The sequence below is a fragment of the Choloepus didactylus genome, chromosome 2 (genome assembly GCF_015220235.1).
Source record: "Choloepus didactylus isolate mChoDid1 chromosome 2, mChoDid1.pri, whole genome shotgun sequence".
Taxonomy (NCBI): domain Eukaryota; kingdom Metazoa; phylum Chordata; class Mammalia; order Pilosa; family Megalonychidae; genus Choloepus; species Choloepus didactylus.
This window is the reverse complement of record NC_051308.1, coordinates 211,716,349-211,729,175: the sequence shown is the minus strand read 5'-3', so window position 1 is coordinate 211,729,175 and position 12,827 is coordinate 211,716,349. Positions and strand designations below refer to the sequence as shown.

General features: G+C 54.6%; 1 protein-coding gene across 3 annotated transcripts; it reads right to left on the bottom strand.

The window, feature by feature from the left end:
* Positions 1 to 2,477: 2,477 nt before the first annotated feature.
* FHL3 (four and a half LIM domains 3) lies at positions 2,478 to 10,007 on the bottom strand. 3 transcript variants are annotated; one of them, XM_037827664.1, is made up of 6 exons: positions 9,851 to 10,007; positions 5,172 to 5,348; positions 4,893 to 5,067; positions 3,715 to 3,884; positions 3,405 to 3,591; positions 2,478 to 3,279 (listed from the first exon to the last, which is right to left on the bottom strand). In XM_037827664.1, the coding sequence occupies exons 2-6, from the start codon at positions 5,325 to 5,327 to the stop codon at positions 3,125 to 3,127; spliced, it is 843 nt and encodes a 280-aa protein (XP_037683592.1). In that variant the 5' UTR covers positions 5,328 to 5,348; positions 9,851 to 10,007; the 3' UTR covers positions 2,478 to 3,124. The 3 variants fall into 3 exon arrangements, with proteins under 3 accessions (XP_037683592.1, XP_037683593.1, XP_037683594.1); XM_037827665.1 differs by having other exon boundaries at positions 9,922 to 9,998; XM_037827666.1 differs by lacking the exons at positions 4,893 to 5,067; positions 5,172 to 5,348; positions 9,851 to 10,007 and adding an exon at positions 4,737 to 4,885.
* Positions 10,008 to 12,827: the final 2,820 nt, after the last annotated feature.

The following is a 12,827-nucleotide window of genomic DNA, read 5'->3' as shown; positions in this document are numbered from 1 at the left end:
TAAATTATATAATAGAGCTGTTAAAAATTCTGTATGAACTCATGGAAAGATGAGTCAAAAAAAACTAGATGCACAAAGAGATTCTTTCTGTAAGGATATCCAACTTACAGTAAACTGTGGTTGTTTTTGAAGAGATAGCCTGGGAGATCTAGAATGAGAGGGAAATTTTTCTTTTCATATATTCCCAAAGTAGAGAGGAAAAGTTTTAACATATAGATGTATTGCTTTTTCTATTTAAAAAGGAATACATTTATGCATATCCATGCTTAAAAAAGGACTAGGAGGCTATAATACACAAGGAGTCATTAGTAATTTACTTTTATTCTCTTACTTTTTGGAACTCTCCACATTTTTTGTTTTGTTTTGTTTTATGATGAGCATACCTTGCCTTTTTTTTTTTAATCAAAAAAAGTTATCTTTTGGTTTTTAAAAGATTGAAAAATAGAGTAGGGATAATGATTCTTGTCTTGCTTACTCAGGGGGTTGTTTTGAGGATCATATTTGGTGTCTGAAAATTTAAACAGAATCTCTAACCTTAGAGAGAAGACCCCAGGCACAGCTCCCCACCTACGGCTTTTCCTGGGCCACTAGGAAAGAGGGAAGGAATCTCCATTGTGGAATGGAGAGACTTGGAGTGTATGTATTTTGGGGGAAAGGTTTGTGATTTATTGCACTTCATCAAATATGATATGCCATCAAATGTAAAACACATTATTTTATGATTCAGAAAGAAAGAAAAATAGTAAAAACATCTTTGATTATAAGATGCATCCCAGATTTTTGAGATGTTAAATTTGAAAAAAATATTTATTTTGAAATCAATGAAACCTGGTATTGTAGCAGCACCATGGTATTGTAGGACCACCTAAGTGCCACTGTTGATCCTGACACTCTGCTGCAAACCTGATGCCTCTCTTCCCCTCTCCATCCCATGCCATCAAATCAGTCACCAAGTTCTGTGTTTTCTATTCTGGCTGCTTCCTGCCTCATCAGCTCTCGCCTGAACCATTGCACTAGACTCCTGACTTGCCTGCTCCTTTTATCCTTCCTATTCATTATTCAGGCTGCAGCTAGAGTGATCTTTCCAAAACTCATCTCACGCTCCTGCTTAAACATCTTCATTGGCTGCATTACCCACAGGGTGAGGTCTGTTTAACTTGGCTTTGGGCTTTTCATGACCTGGGCTCTGCCTGCCATTTTAGTATCCTGGCACTAACTCCAAAGTAAATTTCTTGCTGTGCATCCCAAAGCATCATGTTTTCAGGCCTCCACGCCTTTGCACCAGCTGTTTCCTATGCCTGGCCTGCTCCTCCTTAACAAGAATTTATTGAACATGTAGTAAGAGAGCAAGGCCCTGGGAATGGAGCAGTGAGAAGACAGGCGCAAGCTCCATCCTCAGAGTCTGGTGCAAGAAACAAACAAAAGCAAGGTAAACACATAATTATTAATCGTGGTAAGCGCACATGGTGGGCATTAGTTAGGTTTGTTGAAAATGTCAATCACTACCTCAAAAAGTTTAGGATTCAAAATGAGCCCGGGAGGCAGTGTAAAGCGGATTAGAATTCTGGATCCATCAGTGATTACCTATGCGATTTGGGGCAGCTGACTGTGAAATGTAAGTAATAATGCCCACCCCACAAGATTTCTGGGAGGATTTAATTTGAGATATATATGATCACACGGTTTCCGCCAGATCCGGAGTGGGCCCCTGCGGTTCACTCCACAAGCCGAGGGTCGGCCTACATAGAGGCCCGGGACCCCTCCCCGGAAGAGAAGCTGCCGGCTGACTATTTGTGCGTATTAGCCTGCGTGTGCGCATGAAATTGCCTCCGACAGTCAGAGGGCGGCGTCCCAGACCGCAGGTCACGAAGGGGGTGGGGGGCAGGGGGCGTCGGACGCCGGGGTGACTGGAGCAGAACTCCGCCCCATCTCCCCACTTTGGGGGGTAACCCCCCTCGCTCATTCGCGCCCCCGCTCGTGAATCACGGCGGGGGTGCGAGGGGGCGGGGCCATGACCCATTCATGCCGGGAATCGGATCCAGATGTTCCCGCGGCGCGTGCAGCTGCATCCTTGCCTTTTTTGGCAAAAAACGCGAGGCCGCGAGCGGATCCTGGGCCGCCCCCGCTAATCCCTGGGAAGAGGGGGAAGGGGGCAGAGGATTTGGGCCCAGACTGGGGATCGAGACGGGAAGGGGTGAGATTTGGGAAGGGCTGTTAGGGGAGGGGCTATCATACCAAGACAGAGGGAACCCCACCTCCCCCAAACCCCTCCCTCCCCACGCGGAGGGGAGAACCCTACGCCAGCAGGAGGCAGGCAGGCTAAGCTGGAGACGGATGGTAGCTGCGGCGGCAGGGATCCCTTCCTCGGGAAGGATCTCCCACCCTGCGTCCCGGCAGCCTCCCCCGACTGCCCCGCACGGAGCCTCAGTCTCCGGGTCTTCCTGCCCCCTTCATCCTCCAGACAAACACACAGAGGCCCCGGCTTCCTCACACTGCTTTATTGCAGAACCTGGAAAGGGGGTGAGCCATGCCCACCCCTCTGTCCACCTCTGGACAAAATCGGACTGAAATGAAATGAGAAGACACTTGATGGACATGGGCTAGGCAGAGCCCTGCACCCTAGGATCCCCCAACCAGCAACCCCTGCTGCTCTGCTGCCCTGACAGCCCCAGCCTTGGTGATTGGGGGATGGGGGTGTCAGGCCTGAGTACAGTCCAGTTTTGAGGACTTCTCAGGCACCCTCAGGAGACATAAAATCTCTGGAGGAAAGTCTAGACTTAAGGGGGCCTGGGTCTGAGTCCATGTGTGGAGGGCTGAGGTCTAGAGCCCTGATTTGGATAGATGAGGGAGCTGAGTTCTAGAGTCCTGGTTTGGTGGTGGTGGTGGTGGTGTGTGTGTGTGTGTGGGGGGGGGGCCTTGAATCCTAGAGGCTTCCTTTTAGTCCAAGTTTGGGGACCCTCAGTCAGAGAGTACCAGTTTGGGGATGTTGGGAGGGGGAGGCTGAATCCTGGAGGCCAGGAGGAACCTCATTTTGGGGAGGAGCTGTGTCTCAGAGGTGGATTGGAAAGGGAGCTGCAAGTCCTGGAGCACTGGTTCAGGAGGGCCTGGGCCCAGACACCCTGGTTCAGGGCCCTGCCTGGCTGCAGGCCTGGCACAGCACTTGGTCTCCATCCGGCACGAAGCCTTGGCCCACCAGGGAGGTGGAGCAGCGGGCGCAGGCGAAACAGCTATGGTGCCAGTGGCGATCTTCAAAGGACACATACTTGCCCCCACCGAGTCCTGAAGGAAGGTTGGAGGTTAGCTCTGCTGATCTGGAGGTAATCCTGCCCCACAACCTCACCCAGTACCAGATCCCCTTCACTTGCCTGCACCCTACCCACCCTGTTCTTTGACCCTTGTCCCACCTGTGATGGGGCGCTTGCAGCTGCTGCACTTGGGTGCAAAGAGTTCCCCAAAACAGGCCACACAGTAAGGATCGTCATCCCGGGAGGTGAACTGCTGCCCCGCCAGGGGTGTCTTGCACCCGGTGCAGACCAGGCATTCCCGGTGCCAGGGCTGGTCACGGTACGTCACACCACCCTGTGTCAGTGTCTGTGGGGGCAGCACCCATCAGCAAGGGGGAGTGAGGATTTCCACCCCACTACAGAGTTTTACTCACCCCCACCCACGAAAGCAGTGGAGGTTAGCACCACCACCCACTGGCCCAACCCCCACCTTGCTGCAGCGGGCACAGCGGGGCGCAAACTTGTTCTCATAGCAGGGCACACAGTAGTGAGCACCCTTGTCAGGCACAAAGGAACAGGAGCCCAGTGGCTGCTCACAGCCGCTGCACAGGAAGCAGTGCTCATGCCATGTCTGGCCTCCATACTCCAGCTTCCGGGACCCTGCGGGGAAAGGGGGTCCCACTCAGAGGCTGTGTTGCAAGCTCCCGAGAGCCACCCTCTGCTCCCCCCACGGGAGTTTCCAATGCTCCCAAATCCTGGGCAGGATGGCATCCATGCACACGCATCAAGACTCCCACCACGTATACTGTACATGCTCACTTCCCTCCAACCCCGCCACCTGCAAACTCTGGAAATGATGGCTCAGCACACACTAGGCCCCCTTAAGCCAAACATGAAGTTTTGGCAGATGTTAAGCCCATATATACCAGGAGACTATTCAGCACACCTCAAGTCTCCAAGAAGCAGGCATGGTGTCTTAGTATATGCTAAGCCCATACACACCAGACATGATGGTTTAAGTACACACCAAAGCCCCACATATACTAGACAAGCCCACACAAAGGTCTAATGCCCTGGCATTAGATTCAGTACATGCTAAGCCCTTGTACCTCCCAATCATGTCATTTTCCAAACATGCTAAGTCTTAAATTATCTACTAAGCATGCAGGTCTCTACATGTTAAACCCTCAGTTATTTGTCTGTGCACATACTAAGCCCTTCTGCACCAAGCATGAGAGTTGCAGCATAACTTTAGCTCCAACATGTACCAAACATGCAAGTCTTCATACATGTTAAGCCCCTAGGTGTACATCAGGTCTGCTGGTCCAGTACACACTAAGCCCTCAGGAATGTACGAAGATTGTCACTTCCTGCACATGGTAAGCCTTCATGTGTATACCTGAGTGTGCCAGAGCCTGTGCACACTAAACTCCCAACAGCACATAGGCATGGCATATCCTGTATGCACTACATTTCCAGGGTCACACTGCACGTGCCAGTCTTTAGACATACCAAACCTCCATCTGTGCATCAGATAGGCGTGCCAATTCCTTGCACATGCAAAGACCCTACACAGATGCCAGGCGTGCTGGTCCCTGCACATGATAAGCCCTCAGGTAGATGCCAGGCGTGCCAGTCCCCGTACACGATGAGCCCCAGGAGATGTACCAGGCATGACAGTCTCCCCACAGGCAGAGCACTGTGAGGAGAAGGCACTGCAGTAGCAGTCATTGCAGAGCAGATCGTTGTCCTGGCAGGTGAAGGGCTCATCGGCCAGGGAGCGCTGGCAGTGGCAACAGCGGAAGCAGCCTTCGTGGAAGTGGCGGTCTTCATAGAACAGCTCCTGCAGGGAGCACAGCAGAGGCACTGGCACCTAGGCCTGGTAGATCCTCCCATTGTCCCCTCCTGCCAGTCCCCTCCCCCTTCTTTGTCTGGTCCAGTCCTCACCCTCGAATCATGCCCGATTAGCTGCTGGCACTCAGCACAGGTGTTGGCAAAAGTGTTGTCATAGCAGGGCACGCAGTGGGGGCCACCGTCCGTCTGGATGTATTTACGGCCATACAGAGATTCACCACATTTTGCACAGTCAAAGGCCTCGCTCATGGCGGTGATGTGCTGGGGAGCCTGTCAGGAGCACAAGGTGGGGCAAGGGTCACCAGGGGACTGTGGCTTAGCCCCTTGCAAGAGCCTCTGCATTCAAGAAAGAGCAAGGGACCAGGCCTAGGAAATATCTGGTCAAAACAAGTGGGGATGGAATAGGTGCTTCTGGGAACCCAGGAGTCCTGTATGTTTATTTTTGTATTTAGAGGGGAAGAAGGGAGGGGGTTAGGAAAGAATCAGGAAGCAGAAGTTGTTTTCTTATCTGGGCCTGGCAGATCGGGGGAGGGGGGGCTTTTCCTGGGTCAGTGACTCATTTCCTGTCCCAGCCCGAGTATGGTCTCCACTGTCCCTGCTGTCCCCAGGGTGGCAGGAGCAGAGGCAAGGAGCTACCCCATCCACCTCCATCTGAACAGCAGCACCCTCACCCTCTCCCAACTCCCAGGAAGGGGCCTTAGGAATGTGGAAACTCTACCATGAGTTCTCTGGAGTGGGGGGCTTAGGAATGGGAATGTGCTTTCCCTGTTTCCCCTCCTGATCCAGGAAAGGGTGGAAGGCTAGATGGACCCTGGACGGATGAATGGTGGAGGAGGCCAGTGTGAGAATCAGCCAAGCAACAAGAACCTAAGAACCAGCTTAGGTTTAAGCAGGAAGGAAATCCTGCAAGCTGGACACAGCTAGGCTTCCCCAGCTGGACCCTCTCCCTCATCCCCTTCTACCCCTGCTGTGTCTCTGGTCACACCAGTCTGAGCAACCTTGGCCTGCAACATCTGCAGCAGCTGTGGCAGCACAGATGGCCAGATGACATGTTTTGCCAGCAACTGGGAGATAAAAGGAAAATGAATTGCCTGGGGAAGGAAAAGGGAACTGGATGGAGACAGACTGCGAGAGTGCAGTGTGCCCCCTATCACTCCCTGCCAGGCATCACCCCAGGATCTTTCCATTCCTGGGTCACTGTTTTCCTTCTCCTGCCTCTGGGAGAGACAGCCTCTCCCTAGTTTTTCTGATTTCTAAGGGTTTGGAGCAGGGAGAGTGAAGGGTGAGGAAGTGAGAACCATTGAAGACACTTTCTCCCTGATTCAGGCCCCATCTCGGGTGGAGAGTGAGGCAAGGGGGAGCCCTGCAAGCTGTTGCTGCAGACACCCCGCCCCCCACCAAACCTCAGACACTTTCCATTTTCTCAGGAACAAAGCATGTTTGTGGGATGAAGTCATCCACACAGCTGCCTCTGGAACAGGAGCGTGGGGAGTGGGGAGGTAGGGAAGTGGGGTTCCCAGTCCCTGCTGCTGCTCGCAATTCAGCATCGAGCCCCAAAGTCAGAGCTCGCACCCCTGGCCTCCTGTCCCAGGAAGCCAGCTCTCCAAGGGCTGGGATCTGGAAAGGGGTGGAGAGGAGCAACCTGGACCCATAGGAAGGGGCTGAAATGCCGAGGTGGGATGTTCTCACAGCTGCAGATGAGCCTGGGGAAGTTAAGAGGTTAAAGGGACATACAAAGGAACCCCTCAAATCCTCCCCTGCCATTAGACCCCAGTGACTTGTTGTCCCCAGAGTCTGCCCTGGCTCAAGTTGAAGGAAAAGCCCTCCTTTTTTTAGCCACCCCCAGCGGGAAATTCTCTCCAGCAAGCACTGCTCTGGCTTGGAGCTCAGACTCCAGGCGCCAGCGGAAGCCTGGAGGGGGCCTGGCTCTTCTGAAGGGGTGGCTGTGAGAGCTCAGCTTCTGCTCTATGCAGTGGGAGAATACCTGGTTTGCACCTCTGACCAGCAGACAAGGCCACTAGGGAGCTGGGGTCTTCAGAACCGGATTTCCTCCCTATCAGTGCCCTCCTACCCACTTAGGCCCCATTTTCCTTTGGTGGCCCAACATCTGAGCCTGCTCTGGGCTGGCAGCCACCGGGCAGCAGGGGGTCACACAGGTGGAGTGGTCTGTAGAGAGTGCCTTGGGCCCTTTCCTTCCTTCCTGGCTTGGCCGGCAGCAAAGCAGCCACCTTCCCAGGCCCAGGCTAGCCCTGGGCCCGCCCCGTGAGAGGCAGTCACCACTTGAGATGGGGCACCCCAAATAGGGTATGGGTGTGGCTTATTTCCTTCCCAGAATCCCCCTGTCAGTCCAGCTGGCCTCTGGTGAGGACAGAGTGAAGGGCACTATTAATGCCCACCTGTCTCTGCCCATCCCCCACCCTCCCTCCCTCATCCCCCCACCCCCACCCCCATCCCTGGCCTCTTTCCCTGGCAGGGACTAGAAGAATCAGTCTTGTATTCCTTCCTGGCTGGGGGTTGTGGGGGGAAATGCTCAGTTTGCCAGATGGCTCTCAGCCCCTGCCCCCACTAACACACACACACACACACACACACACACACACCTGGCACCTCCCAGTTAACCTCCCAGAGCGCAAAATGGTCGGCTATTGGGCTATGGTGTGTGGTGTGGAGATGTCTGAGCTATGAAATCATAAACCTGGGTTTGAATCCCGGCTCTCTCTCTTACTAGCTGGGTGACCTTGGACAAGTCTTTTATGCTCCCTGAGTCTCTCTTTGTCTCTCTCTCTTTTTTTTTTAAATCGGGACATTCTCAGAGTAAGTCCAGAAAGAGAACGCAAACAGAACCTGCAGTTGTTCTGGGAAAATGGGAGAGGCCTCGGGCCTATAGGGCTTGCAGAGGAGACCAATTGGGCCAGTGGCCACTCCAGCCCAGCCACTCTAACTCCACTGAGACCCCTCACATGGGGACACGTGAAAATACCCGTATGCTCCTCTGCCTCTCACAAATGCATTCACACCCACCATCTTATCGGATCTCCCCAAAGGAAGGCAGGTAGAGTCTCCAGCTCATTTTACAGGTGAGCAAGAGGGGGCCAGGGTAAGGGCAGGGGCATGCCCAGGGTCACTCAGATAGTCAGAGCCCAGGACTCCTGCCTCCCAATCCCTTGGGAGAGGACTGTGGTGGTGGCAGAGGAGGTGGTCAGAATTTAAGGGCAGGGGGAAAGGAGATACTGGGCCATATCACTAGGACTGGAGTTTGGCTCTTTTCCCCATTGGACCCCCAGCTGCCAGCTCTGCAATTGGAAGACACCCAGAGGCCTTTCCAATTACCCATGCCAACTGCTCAACCCTTTTTGTTCCCCCTTCTCGCCCCCACTGTCCAGGAGGGCCCTGGCCAGGCCCCACAGCTGTGAGTCAGTTCAGAACACACCCCTCCCCCAGCTCCCAGGAGCTGACAGGAGACTTAGGGGAGAAACCAACTCCCTCCCTCCCCACCAGCTACCAGGCACCAACCCCAAACTTCTCTCCCCTCTCCTCTCCCCTCCCCTCCCCCCATGAGGCCTAGAAGTCAGAGCAGTTTGGGGGTGGAATGGGGGCAGGGAGCAGGATCAAGCAGCTGCCCTGGGGACAGGAGAGGAAGAGTTCATTCACCCTGGGTCCCCCAGGGCTAAAGTAGCCAGTCCAAGATTTGAGTTTAAAAATAATTCAGGCTGTCTTGATGGCTGTGTATGTCCATGGGGCTCTTTCTTGATCTCAATCTTACCATCTCAGGTCCTCTGTCTCCTGGGGGCTCAGCTGGTTCAGAGTTTCTGTTTCCCCACATCCTTGCTCCCCAATCTTTCCAGGCCTGGAGTCTCAGGGTCAGTCTTGGAAGCTGTCAGCATGCCTCTGTCCCTCTGCCTCCATTAAAGCTCAGCCTCGGTTTCTAGCTCTGTTCCGCAGCAGCTGTCTTCATGTTTTGGGGGTCTCTGTACCTCTGAGTGGCTGTCTCCCAGTGGGAGCTGCTGCTTCTCTGGATTTCTGTCTCTGTGCACCCAAGTCTTGGTCTCACAGTGTCTCTAAGTGCCTTGGTTCTCTGCTTTCTCTGTCTCTGTGTGGCCAAGTGGCTCTCTGTGTCTTTTAGCATCTCTACCCTGAACGTGTCTGTAGGCCTTGCATGGGCTGATTCACTATGAAGCTAATGAGGCTGAGGCTTCAGGGCCCTTCACTTGCCCAGGCCCCTCCGAGGCCCTGGGAGGAGCCCAGGCAACGTGCTCACCAGAGTCATATGTATGCTTTTTCTTTCAAGTGCTCCACAAATCCCTGATCCGCCCCTGTGCCTCGCGTCTGTCTCGGTGACTGTGCATCCAAGACTCTGCCCCCCCCCCATTTCGAATATCCAGGTAGCCTCCCGTCTGCAGCCCCGAGCCTAAGCCTGTCGCTTGTGTCCCTGTCTCTCTCTCTCCGTGTCGCTCCACCGAGGTTTCCGTCAGCCTCAGTTTCTCGGCCCCTCCCGGTCTCCCCAGGCCAGCGTCCCTGTCTATCTCTCCAGTCCGGCTTTTCTATTTCAAACCTCGCCCCCCCCCTCCCCGCCCAAATCTCGCAGCAGCCCCCGCCCCTCCCGGCGGCCCCAAGCGATCTCGTCCGGTACTCAGCGCTCCCGGGGCCCCTACTCCTGGCGAGCCTCCCACGCCCACAGTGGGACCTGGGCCCGGGCTGGGGCCGGGGGCCGCAGTTGCCCTTAGCCCTTTGCGGCGGCCGGGATTCCGAGCCGCGCTTGCCCGGGAGCTCACCTCGAAGCGGGGCGCAGCGCTCGCGGGGGTGGGGCAAGAAACCGGGGGCCGTGTCCGTCGGCGGCTCCTACCTGCCGGCGGGGCCGAGCAGGGACCGGGCAAGCTGCCGGCGAGGCTGCGGGCTGGAGCCGGACTGTGGGCTAGTGAGAGCACGGCCCCAACCCCTCCCCGAGGAAGTGAGCGCGGGAGTCCGCCCCCCCCCGGCCCCGCCCCCGGCCCCCCTGCTTGCGGGGTGAGGATCCCGCCCCTGGCCCCCTATCCCGGCTGCGGGGGGCCAGACCCCGCCCCCACCTCTTCTTTAGACTTGAGCCAGCCCCCAGCCACCCCCATCCCCGGCCCCGGCCCAGCTTAACCTGACTCTCCCGGTCTTCTCCAGCGGCCAGGACCCCGCCCCTGCCCCCTCCCTTCAGCCTTGGCTACCCTCTCTCCCTGCCCCCCTTCCCCATTCCCCCAACTGCAAGCGGGGCCTGCTGTATTCAATCCCAGGAAAGGGGTACAGGGCCCAGCAGACCACGGTGTATTTGGGGACTAAAGAATCTTCATTCCCTCCGTGTGTCCCTCCTAGCCTAGTTTAACCCCAAGAAGCACAGCCCCAGTGTGTGAAGAAGGCTCAAGTCAAGCCTGGAGGAAGGGTGGTTTTGACTCTGCTTTCTTGGCTCCATGACTGAGGTGTTCTCTGGAGACATGGGGTGAAGAGAGGGCCTGCCTAAAGGACCGTGACCTTTAAAGGGCTTTATTCCACAGCTCTAAGTAGCAAAAACAGAGCTCACCACCTTCCCACCCCAGGCTGCATCCTGGCATGGAAAGGCCCTGCCTCTGCTTCCACAGTGCCCAGGAATAGTTCTGACCTTTGAGGCCCAGGGGAGACCCTAATCCTTGGCCCCATGGTCTTTGAGCTTCTTGGGGAGGGGTGAGAGGAGGGTGAGTGTGTGCCTGTGTGTGGGAAGACACTCCCCCCCAATCCCCCCCACCCCCCACCAGTTTCTGACCCTCTGGCTTGCTTCCTCCTTGTGCCCAGGAGAGAGGGCTGCATGCCTGCCAGGAACACAGGGCCCCTCCAGGTCCTTGAGGCCACCCCTCCTGGGATCCTCAGGCTTGTCACTAGGAATAAATAGCCTAGGTCTGGAGGGGTGGGGGAGGGAGGGAGGAGGCTCTGCTATGCTGTTTGCAAAACAAGAGACAACAAACCAACCCTGGAAATAACCTCTAGTATGCAAGAGATTCAGGTGTCCACAGAGGGCCCTCCCCACCAATCCCCCAGGCTACACCCAGCAAACTCTCAGAGCAGGGACTTACTCCTTCCCTGGCTGGGGCAACCAAAGACCTTCCTCTCCCAACTCTGCATCACATACCTGGATGCCTGGGTCCCAAGTTTGCCCTGGAGGGCAAGTTTCCTTTCATATATAATAATTGCGTGTTTATTATTATCGTTGTTACTGCCTAAACAGTAAGTTTCATGAGGGGAGGTGCTGGGCCTCTCTTGTTTATCACTGCATTCCCAGTACCTGCTCCAGTGCCTGGTACATCATAAATATCTGATGAATGAATGAATGAAAGACACTGCTTCAATTTGGAAACCTGCCCCCTAGTTTGGACCACAGGCATCTGTTATCTGGAGTTCAGGGGGTGAGCAGCCAGCCCATGGGTGGGCCCCTTCTCAGGGATTGAGGTCAGCAGAGTCCAGAGATTTGTCTTATAGGAGTAGGGGACTCCCAGCCCTGGGGAATACAGGAAGGACTCTGCCAGGTTGGAGTAGATGGCAGGAGGGGCGTCTGTTCTGGGTGAGGGGTGACAGCTATGAGTAAAGATAAGGAGCCTTCAGAAAGGGAGGAGTTATGAATGAATAAGACAGGTGCTGGATTAGAGGCAGAGTATTGGAGTTGCTGTTCTTTACTCATGGTTTCAATCTCTGCTAAATAGCATAATAATAACAAGAGCCAATATTTTCTGAGTTCTTACTTTGCACCGGCCCCTGTCTGAGCATTTTCCATATATTAACCCACTCGATCATCCAACAACTTTATGAGCTGTGTATTTTTATCCCTGTTTTAAAGATGAGGAATTGGAAGCACAGAGAGATAAAGTAACTCGTCCAGAGGGACACAGCTAATAATGGCAAAGCTGGGATTCAAATCTGGATGATCAAATGCCAAAGCACTTTATGCCAAAATGAGCTTACTATTCGGCTGTATGGCCTTTTTAGTCACTTACCCTCTTTAAGCCTCAGGCTCTCATCTAAGAGTTGTTGACTACCTATCTCACAGCACTGTTGTGAGAATTGAAAGAAAGCACACAGTAGTTCTTCAAAATGTGGTAGTTACCCCCACCGCCCACCCCCAACCCACCCTCACCCCTCTCACACCCTTTCATGGTCAAGTGCTAAGGTTCTGCTGCTTGGGCTTGTAATCAACATGCCAGAAAAGTTTGAGAGACCTCTGGCTTGGCCTGGCCTGGAAAGGGCGACTAGATAGGGGAGGGGGGCTGTGTCTTTTTCCCTCCCCATTTCCAGCTGCCTAATGGGCTCACATTTCCCTGCCCACTCTGTTTACATTGGGCCAGGAGGACGTGCCCCAGGGGCATCAGGGGGATCAGCCACATGGACTCCCTGTTCCTGTTCCCCATCCATCCTCCCCACCCCCCTCTCCGGGCAACAGGTGCGTCTGACCTGGGGCTGGAAGCCGAGCCCGTGTGCTGGATGACTGGTCTTGGGGTGAGTGGGATTTTGCCAGGAGGTCCCTACACAGCCTTTCTTGTCTCATTGTGGAAGGGGGCTTGCTCTCCTCCCAGCTGTTCTCCCACCTTGGAGGGGTTTTCAAAAGGAGGCCCTGGGTGACGACTGACAAGCTTCTTATGGTTTCCTCTGAGTGCTGAATCACTCCCTGATGCCTGTAACCACAAGCCCTCCTTCCCCCAGTGAGAAAACTTCCTTCCTTGTCTGAGCTTATTGCTCTCTGCTACAGGCTAGGCTGCCTGGAGT